Genomic DNA, 15,000 nt, shown 5'->3' on the forward strand with positions numbered 1-15,000 from the left:
TAATCATCAGAATATCTCTTATCTTTCATACCAGACTCATACATCTCTAACTGAGATTTTATCTTGCCTTGCAGTCCACAAAGTATTTTCCTGAGATGCCCTCCACACTGTCTGCAACAGCCAAGTGGATGGTGGTCTGGGCGCCGAGTTCACAATCCTGGGAGAAAATGAATCAAAGCCATAAACTGTTCAAAATCATTATTAGATGAAAAATAAACATTTGTGACAGTTGCAATCAACTTAATTCAGCATTAGAGACAAAGATAAAGAAGGAAAGAAATAAAGAAGAGAAAAATTGAAGACCTTGGCCATCAGCTTGAACAGAAATGCTTGTGCATAACCAGCGAAGCCTCCCATCTTGTAGGCAATTTCAGTGTCCACAGCTCCAGGGTGCAAGCTGTTTGTTGTAACTCCTGCCAATTACAGAATAAAAATAAGAGTAAACAAAGGATAATAAAATAATCACTTCCACAAAAAACAGCACAGAATTTCAGCTTTTTCATTAGCAAAGTTTTTCCGCAACACACCCAAACACTACCTGTGCCATGAAGTCTTTCAGCAAGTTCTAGGGTGAAGAGGATGTTACATAATTTGCTTCGGTTGTATGATTCAAAGATGCTATAGGAACTCTTCTCAAAGTTGAGGTCTTCGGGGTCCAGTTTGCGGCAATACTCGTGCATTTTGGAAGACACATTGATGACTCTGCTTGGGGCACTTTTCTTCAGGAGATCTTAAAGATATCAAAAAGTATGTATTGGTTCTATTAGAAATTTTCATACACCTCACATAATTGCTATTTCTTAAAAAGAGAAAGAGAAAAAAAAAGAAAAATGAATATGAAATAGATTTTCAAAGTTAAAAAATATAAGTTGATGTCTACATCTATCCTAGGCATAATTTTTACACCTCTCTAACCCTTACAGACCAGACATTGGACGAGGTATAGGCTTTGCCTAGTAAACTACCAGGTGTCATTAGTAGAGGTGAAAGCATACTTTTTACAATCTCCACTCAAAATATGATTTATCTACTATTCTAAAAAAAACTAATTTGTACCAGCAGCATTTTCAACAAAATTAACTGGATTAGCAGCTACCCTGGCTTAGAGCCTAGTAATCTAACTTAAAATTTTCTAACAGGATTAACAAATTGCTTTTTGTACCTTGTCATAATCTTGTCAATTTCTTCTTACAGTGCAAGAACTAATGGCAAGGCCTGCATTATGAGGAGCAATGTAACACCCTTTCCAAAACTAAAACTTGCACTTGTCATTGTCATCTTTTTGCAGTAAACTATATCTCTAACTTGTGGTTAGTTACCCCCTCTTTGTCCTTATAGACACTAAAAACATACACATTTGGTGACTTCAACTTCAACTGCATTTTCTTAGTTTTTAAAATTTTGTTACTTATATCCCCTTCAAAAGTCAGTAAATCCAAGGTTCTATATCACACTGATCCAAGGGCAAAATACTTCATAGCCACTAATAACTCTAATTTAATGGGCAGGGTTTTAGCTTGACCACACTCTACACCCTTCATAGGGAAGGCTTGTGGATGAACTAATTATTTTAAACCAGGTGAAAATGTAAACTAATCTATGGGAAAGTCAGTGTGCAGTTACATATAACTTTCTTACTTTACAGCATTGTTATTTTAAGGAATTTGGTTGTAAAAAGAAATTCCTATTTCATGAATCCTTAAAAATCAAAAGAAATCAGAGTGACTGTGTAAGTCATATTAACTCTGGGTTACTTGTTTACTTTAAATTTACAGCCTCTCATTTTGGTTACTTTAAATTACAGCCTTCTATTTTGGTTATTTTAAAATTACAGCCTCCCATTTTGCTCAATTCAAAATTACAATTCTCTCGGCCAGAGACATCTAAGGTGGCTTTGAAATTAATCTAATGATGTTATAACTGCATAAAGATATTCCACAGACCTTCCCTCACATATGAAAAAAGCAGGATCTAGGCACAGAACACTCAAGGTCTGGCTCCCGTGCTTCCCCAGATAAAGTGCCATGGCCTAAGCAAAAGGGTCCTGATCCTATACTTGAGTTTGGTTTCAGAGTCAGATATGGCTAGTTCTTACCAAGCAGTCAAAGCAAATATAAAAATACCTGTAATTCTAGAAATGATAATTTCATGAAGCAGACATATATATAAGTTACATTGATTGATATGTAATGAAAGAAAGAAAACTTTTAAATGAGTTACATATCTCATATCTAGAGGTAGTGTCATTGCTATGGATGACCAAGCAATAATAATCATAACGAAAGAAAAAGTTTAAAAAATATTATATAGTAATAATAGTAAAGATATTAAATCAAAACTGATAGTAAAAAAAACACCACTTAACTCTACCATTAATATTTACATATACAAATGAGAAGACTGTCAGGTCAGACTTTAAATCCATAAAAAAATGATAAACCAACAATCTAATGATTTCCGATTGCCACTAACTATAAAACCTTGTAACACATGGTCCCAAACTTCCATGAGAAATAGTCTGAAATAATCACTTACTCAATAACAAATTAGTGAGAAGGAAATGGCCATAGTGATTTGTTGCCATTGTTAATTCCAAGCCATCTGCAGTGGACTCCCTTTTGTGATGGCCAGCCATTCCAGCATTGTTTATCTGGAATTAGCAAAACATACAATAAATAATCAAGAGTATAGAAAAAGAATATGGATAATATATATTGATAAACTAACGCTAGCTATTTTGCTCTCAAACACTCTACAATGCCTTGTCTTGATAAAAAAAACTCACAGTAATTTGTCAGGACACAGACATACCAAGATATGTAGAGAATCTTCTGTTTTGATGATTTCACTTGCAAAACTTCGGACAGAGGACAGATCTGACGTATCAAGCTTCCGTACTATGACTGAATTGTTTCCAGTCTCCCTGATGATCTCATCTGGGAATATGTTGATAAGAAGACTAACATGACATACCACAGGGGGTTGGAAAGATGGACAGAGAGAGAGAGAGAGAGATTTTTTTTTTTTTGACTTTGACGAGTTTATTGAGACAAGTGATTACGTACATCTCAAAAGGATGAGGTAACATAGGTAGAGAGAGAGAGAGAGAGAGAGAGAGAGAGAGAGAGAGAGAGAGAGAGAGAGAGAGAGAGAGAGAGAGAGAGAGAGAGAGAGAGAGAGAGAGAGAGAGAGAGAGAGAGAGAGAGAGAGAGAGAGAGAGAAAAAGCATACATTGTACTTCCTGAGAGAAATCAATCTATATGAAAGTTTAAAACTATTAAAATGAAAGAAAACTTATAATGTACCTGCCACTTTCTGAGCCTTTTCTAAATTCCTGCAGGCAAGGATGACCCGAGCTTTCCTTCTTGCCATGTCAAAAGCTGTAGATTTACCAATACCTACGAGGAAAAATGTATGAATTGAAATTGTCATAAAAACAAGGAAAAAAGTTTATATTATATTCAGGAAATAATATATGAGGAATCTCTATCAACTCTTCCAAGAGAGACCACATATAAGATGGTCACCTTGGACTGGGCATCTTCAGATGTGTGAGTTTTCTATGATTTTCTAGACTTAAGATTTGACATGTGAGTCTTTATATGATATATTAGCAAAGTGACACTAATTGGCTTTTGGTTTGATGCCTTAGTTACACAACTACAAGAAAAATATCTTCATTTCAACAAAAGAAAATACCCAGTAAGAAAGTGATCCGATCCCATGAAAAATGTCTGCCGCACAAGTGTTAACCCACACAGGACGGGTGGTACAGCATGTGTACCGCGCATTCAAAAGCCCAGTTGCCGGGCGGCACAGTATTGTGCCAGCCATTCAATTGATTTAGGCCTAATAATTTGAACGCCCCGGCATTTGGACATTCAAGGCTAGAATTCCCCCGTCGGGGATGGGTTAATAACAAACATTTTGATCCTCATGAAAATAGATTTCTAACATTTACCATATTCCATGACATAAAACAAGGATATTAAACTTAATGTTCTTTCCCTTCTTACCTGCAGAGGCACCTGTGATAATAACAGTCTTGCCATCTAGTGTTTTTTGTGATGTGCAGTGACCTGATTGCAGTCTGTACCAGATTCTGATCACCACAATCAGGACTAACAGGCTAAGTGCAATCCACCACATCTTGCAAACTGTAAACATATTTTAAGTATATGCATGACTTAATTTACATTTATCAAACTATTTCAAACTAAGGAACCTTAAAATAAACTACATGGCATCTGCATATGATAACATTTACTATGAGTTTATATACCTTATCCCCTGAAAAGAGTGTTTGTTAGATTGGCATGACTTTAGGCATTTTTGGTTGTAGCAGAAAACCCACACCGTTAATAGTGCCATTGCCTCGTACCAAGGCTGTTTGGGTAATGTCAATGCCAGCCATAAAAAGTTATTTGAAAAAAATTATGTACTTTACACAGCCCTTTACAAAACATTTAATAAGCAAACTCTGTTCATGCATCATAATATTTGAATTTTTTTCATAAGAAATTCATTCAAACAAGAAGAAACTGTTCGATGACTTCTTTGAGTTCTATGGCTTTTTTGTGGTATTTCTGTGTAATATCTTGAAATAGACTTCTTGTGAAAAAAATCTTATATTTATAGATACTTAACCTCTTCACTCCGAGCAGTAGAAAACGCTCCTCGCGCCGTATCCGAGCTGCCCGCGCGCGCCAAATTTTAAACGTCGCTACTGAATATGACAAGTTTTAAGCCAAAACCTCTACAAGTTTATAGCCAAAACCTCAACATAATCATCATGTGTTATATATCAAAATATGCATAGTTAACCTCTTCCCCCATATGCATGTGACAAGTTATTTACATGGGTTGGGAGGAAGATGGAAAGAGTGACCTTGGTGGGAGGCCTCACTCAGATAACCAAAGAAAACGATTGAAATAGTATGGTAAACTAATCATAATATGTTTTATATTTTAACATAATGTTACATAAATAAATAATAAAATGATTGCCAGCAGGGTCCATCAATGCCTCCCCTGGTATAAGCAAATCCCACTCTTATGTAATAAATTATTAATAATGAAAGTCTAGTAATATATCGTATCATATCCGAGCTCTATTCTGAAAGATCTCGTACAGTATCCGGAAGAAAGAAAACGCAATTCCACCAGAACTGAGCCATGACGCAGTATGCGCGTCCTCGGATTTGACGCGAGCGCTGCGATGACGCAGTATACGCGTCATCGTGTCGAAGGGGTTAACTTGCTGTAGAACACCTAATGTGCATCAATAAGAAATATAAACCATGCCTATGGGTGTATAGCTCTAGAGTATGCTCTGCACATGCATTCCAGACATCAGGTGAAACCATAAGAATGATATGACGCTATGATGTCACTCGCACCAAACCTTAACACTTGGATCGGTCAACTTCATTATACATATAATAGGTAAAACTATGGTTTTGGAGATCCATGGCTTTCCAAAACAAGTTGTGTGTTGTCTCTTATATTTTGAAGTGATCATAGTGAATTTGACAATTTATCTCCAAGGCTTTTGGCACTACAGTAAAGGCTATTAAATATTCCACATGTAAGTTCTGGTGTAAAATGCTGGTTCCTCACTTGTCAATTAATCTCAAGGATACATTGTCAACATGTAGGTTTTTCTCATGCATATTCTGATAATTATAATATGACTTCCAAACAAGAATCATAATATCCTCATGTTCTTCATGTGATTAGAACAAATCGAATGTTTATTTTTTACACAAAACGAGTTTCCAAGTTAAGAGTCACTATCTCTATACATAAAAGAAGATCTTAAATGCTTACCCTGTCAGAAATGTTCTCTACTGCAACTGATAAACGTAAGATAGAGAACAAAGTCTGCCATAAGATATAACTAATGAAAAAATATCATATCTGATAATCTCACATTATCTATACCTCGGGGTTCCAGCTTGTTTACGTCGCTTAAAACATCAGTACTCACAGAAGCGCCGCCACCGGCCGGCTGTGGACTGTGGCATATCCGTGTGTGTGTGTGTGTGTGTGTGTGTGTTTATAAATAGATAGATGTGTATATATATATATATATATATGTATATATATGTGTATATATATATATGTATATATATGTGTATATATATATATGTATATATATGTGTATATATATATATGTATATATATGTGTATATATATATGTATATATATGTGTATATATATATATGTATATATATACATATATATATATAGATATATATATATGTATATATACATATATATACATATATATATATGTATATGTATATATATATATATATATATATATATATATATGTGTGTGTGTGTGTGTGTGTGTGTGTGTGTGTGTGTGTGTGTGTGTGTGTGTGTGTGTGAATCAGACATACAAGCACAGTAAAGTGCACACAGATTGAACAAAACACAACCCCAGTAGGAACAAAATATAAATCGTAACTATATTCAAAGTTACATATCGAACGAAGGATATCAATTTTGATAGCCTTCGACCGATGTGTGCTGTAAAGAGAAAATATCATGAAAGTTATTCGTATACTATGAAACACACATATATTATTTGGTTTTGCATCTGAGTCCCCACAGGACTTTGCTTGAGGCAGAACCTTTCCGCGTCTATTACAACAACTGCAACAGTTTATGACGAACGCTTGGCCGATCCTCAAGACAGTTTACCAGACGGAGTATGTGAAAGAATCAGTTGATTACGTGACAACGATTACCGACACATCTACTATTTATCATTGTCATACTGGATATGGTTATTAATTGAGGAATATCAATAAAGTATTTCATTAATATGACATTTCAATTACGTGTCATAATTGGTCACATTCTATAAATGGTTGATGAAGGTATTTACATATATCAAAGATTCCATACAAATATCAGCTATTAAACATACTTTCCATTTTACATATAGCAATAATCATTTGATTATACATTTGCCTCATTTTATTATACCTATAGCATTACCTATAATCTATAAAAAAAGCTTTTCATTTCAATATATATTTTCCACATTCCATTACACAATATAAAAAGGACTTTTCATTTCATCATACTCTTGCCACATTAAACATTTCTCGCATTTCACAATATATAATACATAAAGCACTTTTCATTTCATTGTAGATATATATTTTATTATAGACATACCACACTTCACTGTATATATACTGCTACGCCAGTGGGTTTTTGTCTCTGTGCGACAGATAGACGAGGCGGCCGACGTAACAATACCATATTTCATTATAGATATACTACATTTCATTGTAGATGTAACACATTTCATTATAGATTTACCACATTTCATTATAGCTTTACCACATTTCATTATAGATTTACCACATTTCATTATAGATTTACCACATTTCATTATAGATTTACCTCATTTCATTGTAGATGTAACACATTTCATTATAGATTTACCACATTTCATTATAGATTTACCACATTTCATTATAGATTTACCACATTTCATTATAGATTTACCTCATTTCATTATAGATTTACCTCATTTCATGATAGATTTACCACATTTCATTAAAGATTTACCACATTTTATGATAGATTTACCACATTTCATGATAGATTTACCACATTCATTATAGATTTACCACATTTCATTATAGATTTACCACATTTTATGATAGATTTACCACATTTCATTATAGATTTACCACATTTCATTATAGATTTACCACATTTCATTATAGATTTACCACATTCATTATAGATTTACCACATTTCATGATAGATTTACCACATTCATTATAGATTTACCACATTTCATTATAGATTTACCACATTTCATTATGGATTTACATTTCATCATAGATTTACCACATTTCATTATAGATTTACCACATTTCATTATAGATTTACCACATTTCATTATAGATTTACCACATTTCATTATAGATTTACCACATTTCATTATAGATTTACCACATTTCATTATAGATTTACCACATTTCATTATAGATTTACCACATTTCATTATAGATTTACCACATTTCATTATAGATTTACCACATTTCATTATAGATTTACCACATTTCATTATAGATTTACCACATTTCATTATAGATTTACCACATTTCATTATAGATTTACCACATTTCATTATAGATTTACCACATTTCATTATAGATTTACCACATTTCATTATAGATTTACCACATTTCATTATAGATTTACCACATTTAAATGTAAACATACCAGATCAATTGTATATATAGCCTTTCGAAGTATATTGATCGAAGATTACATATAGAACTAATGTTGACTTGCTATCAAGAAAGAGAAGGAAAAAAATCATATGATATTTGAAACAATATTTCTTCCCCAAGTCCATAGCATATATTTATGCGTGATATGTTGAAACACCTTTTTTCAGTTCTAGTATTATCATTTCAAAGTGTTAAGGATATAAGGAAAAATGGTAAATTCCGTGATGAAAGTACTTCTACATCATTTCATTCTTCTCACTATATTCATAGAAGCATACTGTCATATGTTCATGTATCCTTGTTTATTTGCATATACTTTAATGCAGGTAAATATAATATTTATTTCCACATTATGAAGGAAGAATAAATGTACATTTTGCAAAACTTATTGAATATACTGCTTTGGTAATAGTATTATGCTGAAGCACCCTTGTTCCCAGTGACTTTGCATTGGAATTAGCTCCCGCTAAAGATCTCATTTGTATAACGGTGTTCCCTTAGGACGGATTCAAATATAAGATCAAGTCACACCATTGCTGAGCATAATTCCCCATTGAAACGGCTTGACATAACAATCAATATGAGCTTTAATATGAAATTTTTGGTTCTGTGGACGCTCTTTTCTCTGCTTGCTACAATTGAAGGACTTGAGCCAGACTTACCAGTCAAAGAGTGTCAAGATGAATTTACCTCGGTGACGCTGACAAGTACGCGACTACAAGCCACAACCGTCCTCTCGACTGTCACTCTCTTGGATGTCACGCATACCCATGTTAGCGTTACGACTACAGAATGTTTCCCTTACACGCTTACTCAAACGGAAACCGTCTCTCAGTATCAGGCTCCTCAGCTGTCTTACTCAACACATTACGTTACACAGCTCAACATCAAAGAGAAGAATCGGGCATACACTTCAACAAGCTACCAACCCAAGACCATCAGCATCACATACTCGGCTACCGATGTTGACGACCACGTGATGCAAGTTGTGGGGACAACTACGGCTACAACTGTATCGACAATATCTGTTGTGAGGACGCTTTCCGCGTCTATTACAACAACTGCAACATACACGGAAGTTGATGTCTTCAGCTCCACCACATATTTACCAGTTTATGTAGCTACCACCATGACGAACGCTTGGCCGATCCTCAAGACAGTTTACCAGACGGAGTATGTGAAAGAATCAGTTGATTACGTGACAACGATTACCGACACATCTACTATTTATCATTGTCATACTGGATATGATTATTAATTGAGGAATATCAATAAAGTATTTCATTAATATGACATTTCAATTACGCGTCATAATTGGTCACATTCTAAAAATGGTTGATCAAGATATGTATATATATCAAAGATTCCATACAAATATCAGCTATTAAACATACTTTCCATTTTACATATAGCAATAATCAATTGATTATACATTTCATTATACCTATAGCATTACCTATAATCTATAAAAAGCTTTTCATTTCAATATATATTTTCCACATTCCATTACACAATATAAAAAGAACTTTTCATTTCATCATACTCTTGCCACATTACGTTAGACATAATATATAAAGCATTAAACATTTCTCGCATTTCACAATATATAATACATAAAGCACTTTTCATTTCAGTGTAGATATACATTTTATTATAGACATACCACACTTCACTGTATATATACCATATTCCATTATAGATATACTACATTTCATTGTAGATGTAACACATTTCATTATAGATTTACCACATTTCATTATAGATTTACCACATTTCATTATAGATTTACCACATTTCATTATAGATTTACCTCATTTCATTATAGATTTACCACATTTCATTATAGATTTACCACATTTCATTATAGATTTACCACATTTCATTATAGATTTACCACATTTCATTATAAATTTACCACATTTCATTATGGATTTACCACATTTCATTATAGATTTACCACATTTCATTATGGATTTACCACATTTCATTATGGATTTACCACATTTCATTATAAATTTACCACATTTCATTATGGATTTACCACATTTCATTATAAATTTACCACATTTCATTATGGATTTACCACATTTCATTATAGATTTACCACATTTCATTATAGATTTACCACATTTCATTATAGATTTACCACATTTCATTATAGATTTACCACATTTCATTATAGATTTACCACATTTCATTATAGATTTACCACATTTCATTATAGATTTACCACATTTCATTATAGATTTACCACATTTCATTATAGATTTACCACATTTCATTATAGATTTACCACATCTCATTATAGAATTATCACATTTCATTATAGATTTACCACATTTAAATGTAAACATACTAGATCAATTGTATATATAGCCTTTCGAAGTTTATTGATCGAAGATTACATATAGAACTAATGTTGACTTGCTATCAAGAAAGAGAAGGAAAAAATCATATGATATTTGAAACAACATTTCTTCTCCAAGTCCATAGCATATATTTATGCGTGATATGTTGAAACACCTTTATTCACTTCTAGTATTATCATTTCAAAGTGTTAAGAATATAAGGAAAAATTGTAAATTCCGTGATGAAAGTACTTCTACATCATTACATTCTTCTCACTATATTCATGGAAGCATACTGTCATATGTTCATGTATCCTTGTTTATTTGCATATACTTTAATGCAGGTAAATATAATATTTATTTCCACATAATGAAGGAAGAATAAATGTACATTTTGCAAAACTTATTGAATATACTGCTTTAGTTATAGTATTATGCTGAAGCACCCTTATTCCCAGTGACTTTGCATTGGAATTAGCTCCCGCTAAAGATCTCATTTGTATAACGGTGTTCCCTTAGGACGGATTCAAATATAAGATCAAGTCACACCATTGCTGAGCATAATTCCCCATTGAAACGGCTTGACATAACAATCAATATGAGCTTTAATATGAAATATTTGGTTCTGTGGACGCTCTTTTCTCTGCTTGCTACAATTGAAGGACTTGAGCCAGACTTACCAGTCAAAGAGTGTCAAGATGAATTTACCTCGGTGACGCTGACAAGTACGCGACTACAAGCCACAACCGTCCTCTCGACCGTCACTCTCGTGGATGTCACGCATACTCATGTTAGCGTTACGACTACAGAATGTTTCCCTTACACGCTTACTCAAACGGAAACCGTCTCTCAGTATCAGGCTCCTCAGCTGTCTTACTCAACACATTACGTTACACAGCTCAACATCAAAGAGAAGAATCGGGCATACACTTCAACCAGCTACCAACCCAAGACCATCAGCATCACATACTCGGCTACCGATGTTGACGACCACGTGATGCAAGTTGTGGGGACAACTACGGCGACAACTGTATCGACAATATCTGTTGTGAGGACGCTTTCCGCGTCTATTACAACAACTGCAACATACACGGAAGTTGATGTCTTCAGCTCCACCACATATTTACCAGTTTATGTAGCTACCACCATGACGAACGCTTGGCCGATCCTCAAGACAGTTTACCAGACGGAGTATGTGAAAGAATCAGTTGATTACGTGACAACGATTACCGACACATCTACTATTTATCATTGTCATACTGGATATGATTATTAATTGAGGAATATCAATAAAGTATTTCATTAATATGACATTTCAATTACGCGTCATAATTGGTCACATTCTAAAAATGGTTGATCAAGATCTATATATATATCAAAGATTCCATACAAATATCAGCTATTAAACATACTTTCCATTTTACATATAGCAATAATCAATTGATTATACATTTCATTATACCTATAGCATTACCTATAATCTATAAAAAGCTTTTCATTTCAATATATATTTTCCACATTCTATTGCACAATATAACAAGAACTTTTCATTTCATCATACTCTTGCCACATTACGTTAGACATAATATATAAAGCATTAAACATTTCTCGCATTTCACAATATATAATACATAAGGCACTTTTCACTTCAGTGTAGATATACATTTTATTATAGACATACCACACTTCACTGTATATATAGATTCATTATATATCATTTCATTATAGATTACCACATCATTTAGATTCATTTCATTATAGATTTTCCACATTCATTAATTATAGATTTACACATTTCATTATACTTTTACACATTTCATTATAGATTTATAAAGCATTCACATTTCTGCATTTCATATAATTTACCACTTCATTATAGATTTACCACATTTCATTATAGATTTACCACATTTCATTATAGATTTGCCACATTTCATTATAGATTTACCACCTTTCATTATAGATTTACCACCTTTCATTATAGATTTACCACCTTTCATTATAGATTTACCACCTTTCATTATAGATTTACCACATTTCATTATAGATTTACCACATTTCATTATAGATTTACCACATTTAAATGTAAACATACCAGATCAATTGTATATATAGCCTTTCGAAGTATATTGATCGAAGATTACATATAGAACTAATGTTGACTTGCTATCAAGAAAGAGAAGGAAAAAAATCATATGATATTTGAAACAATATTCCTTCTCCAAGTCCATAGCATATATTTATGCGTGATATGTTGAAACACCTTTTTTCACTTCTAGTATTATCATTTCAAAGTGTTAAGGATACAAGGAAAAATTGTAAATTCCGTGATGAAAGTACTTCTACATCATTTCATTCTTCTCACTATATTCATAGAAGCATACTGTCATATGTTCACGTATCCTTGTTTATTTGCATATACTTTAATGCAGGTAAATATAATATTTATTTCCACATTATGAAGGAAGAATAAATGTACATTTTGCAAAACTTATTGAATATACTGCTTTGGTAATAGTATTATGCTGAAGCACCCTTGTTCCCAGTGACTTTGCATTGGAATTAGCTCCCGCTAAAGATCTCATTTGTATAACGGTGTTCCCTTAGGACGGATTCAAATATAAGATCAAGTCACACCATTGCTGAACATAATTCCCTATCGAAACGGCTTGACATAACAATCAATATGAGCTTTAATATGAAATTTTTGGTTCTGTGGACGCTCTTTTCTCTGCTTGCTACAATTGAAGGACTTGAGCCAGACTTACCAGTCAAAGAGTGTCAAGATGAATTTTCCTCGGTGACGCTGACAAGTACGCGACTACAAGCCACAACCGTCCTCTCGACCGTCACTCTCGTGGATGTCACGCATACTCATGTTAGCGTTACGACTACAAAATGTTTCCCTTACACGCTTACTCAAACGGAAACTCTCTCTCAGTATCAGGCTCCTCAGCTGTCTTACTCAACACATTACGTTACAGAGCTCAACATCAAAGAGAAGAATCGGGCATACACTTCAACCAGCTACCAACCCAAGACCATCAGCATCACATACTCGGCTACCGATGTTGACGACCACGTGATGCAAGTTGTGGGGACAACTACGGCGACAACTGTATCGACAATATCTGTTGTGAGGACGCTTTCCGCGTCTATTACAACAACTGCAACATACACGGAAGTTGATGTCTTCAGCTCCACCACATATTTACCAGTTTATGTAGCTACCACCATGACGAACGCTTGGCCGATCCTCAAGACAGTTTACCAGACGGAGTATGTGAAAGAATCAGTTGATTACGTGACAACGATTACAGACACATCTACTATTTATCATTGTCATACTGGATATAATCATTAATTGAGGAATATCAATAAAGTATTTCATTAATATGACATTTCGATTACGCGTCATAATTGGTCACATTCTAAAAATGGTTGATCAAGATATGTATATATATCAAAGATTCCATACAGAAATCAGCTATTAAACATACTTTCCATTTTACATATAGCAATAATCAATTGATTATGCATTTCATTATACCTATAGCATTACCTATAATCTATAAAAAAGCTTTTCATTTCAATAAATATTTTCCACATTCCATTACACAATATAAAAAGGACTCTTCATTTCATTATACTCTTGCCACATTACGTTAGACATAATATATAAAGCATTAAACATTTCTCGCATTTCACAATATATAATACATAAGGCACTTTTAATTTCAGTGTAGATATACATTTTATTATAGACATACCACACTTCACTGTATATATACACTTTTCATTTCAGTGTAGATATACATTTTATTATAGACATACCACACTTCACTGTATATATACACTTTTCATTTCAGTGTAGATATACATTTTATTATAGACATACCACACTTCACTGTATATATACACTTTTCATTTCAGTGTAGATATACATTTTATTATAGAAATACCACACTTCACTGTATATATACCACATTCCATTATAGATATATTGCATTTCATTGTAAATGTAGCATATTTCATTACAGATTTACCACATTTCATTATAGATTTACCACATTTCATTATAGATTTACCACATTTCATTATAGATTTACCACATTTCATTATAGATTTACCACATTTCATTATAGATTTACCACCTTTCATTATAGATTTACCACCTTTCATTATAGATTTACCACCTTTCATTATAGATTTACCACCTTTCATTATAGATTTACCACCTTTCATTATAGATTTACCACCTTTCATTATAGATTTACCACCTTTCATTATAGATTTACCACCTTTCATTATAGATTTACCACCTTTCATTATAGATTTACCACCTTTCATTATAGATTTACCACCTTTCATTATAGATTTAC

The 15,000-nt window shown here is 33.1% G+C and overlaps 1 protein-coding gene across 7 annotated transcripts in view; it reads right to left on the reverse strand.

Annotated features, from left to right (window-relative positions):
• LOC122248351 (retinol dehydrogenase 11) overlaps nucleotides 1-6,037 on the reverse strand; it is an 11,986-nt gene extending 5,949 nt beyond the window's left edge. For 3 of the 7 annotated variants that reach the window (XM_086540039.1, XM_086540037.1, XM_086540038.1), the window contains exons 1-8: nucleotides 5,258-5,800; nucleotides 4,017-4,647; nucleotides 3,306-3,398; nucleotides 2,812-2,936; nucleotides 2,536-2,650; nucleotides 539-730; nucleotides 304-413; nucleotides 68-157 (exon numbers count right to left, since the gene is read on the reverse strand). In XM_086540039.1, the coding sequence (XP_086396165.1) occupies nucleotides 68-157; nucleotides 304-413; nucleotides 539-730; nucleotides 2,536-2,650; nucleotides 2,812-2,936; nucleotides 3,306-3,398; nucleotides 4,017-4,167 (876 nt within the window). In that variant the 5' untranslated portion in view covers nucleotides 4,168-4,647; nucleotides 5,258-5,800. Of the gene's footprint in view, nucleotides 1-67; nucleotides 158-303; nucleotides 414-538; nucleotides 731-2,535; nucleotides 2,651-2,811; nucleotides 2,937-3,305; nucleotides 3,399-4,016; nucleotides 4,648-5,257 lie in introns of all 7 variants that reach the window. The other 4 variants (XM_086540041.1, XM_086540042.1, XM_043008311.2 and 1 more) reach the window with 4 other exon arrangements.
• Between the last annotated feature and the right edge of the window lie 8,963 nt (nucleotides 6,038-15,000).

This window comes from Penaeus japonicus, unplaced genomic scaffold, assembly GCF_977035675.1.
Source record: "Penaeus japonicus unplaced genomic scaffold, GWHDUDI00000001_assembly GWHDUDI00000009, whole genome shotgun sequence".
Classification (NCBI taxonomy): domain Eukaryota; kingdom Metazoa; phylum Arthropoda; class Malacostraca; order Decapoda; family Penaeidae; genus Penaeus; species Penaeus japonicus.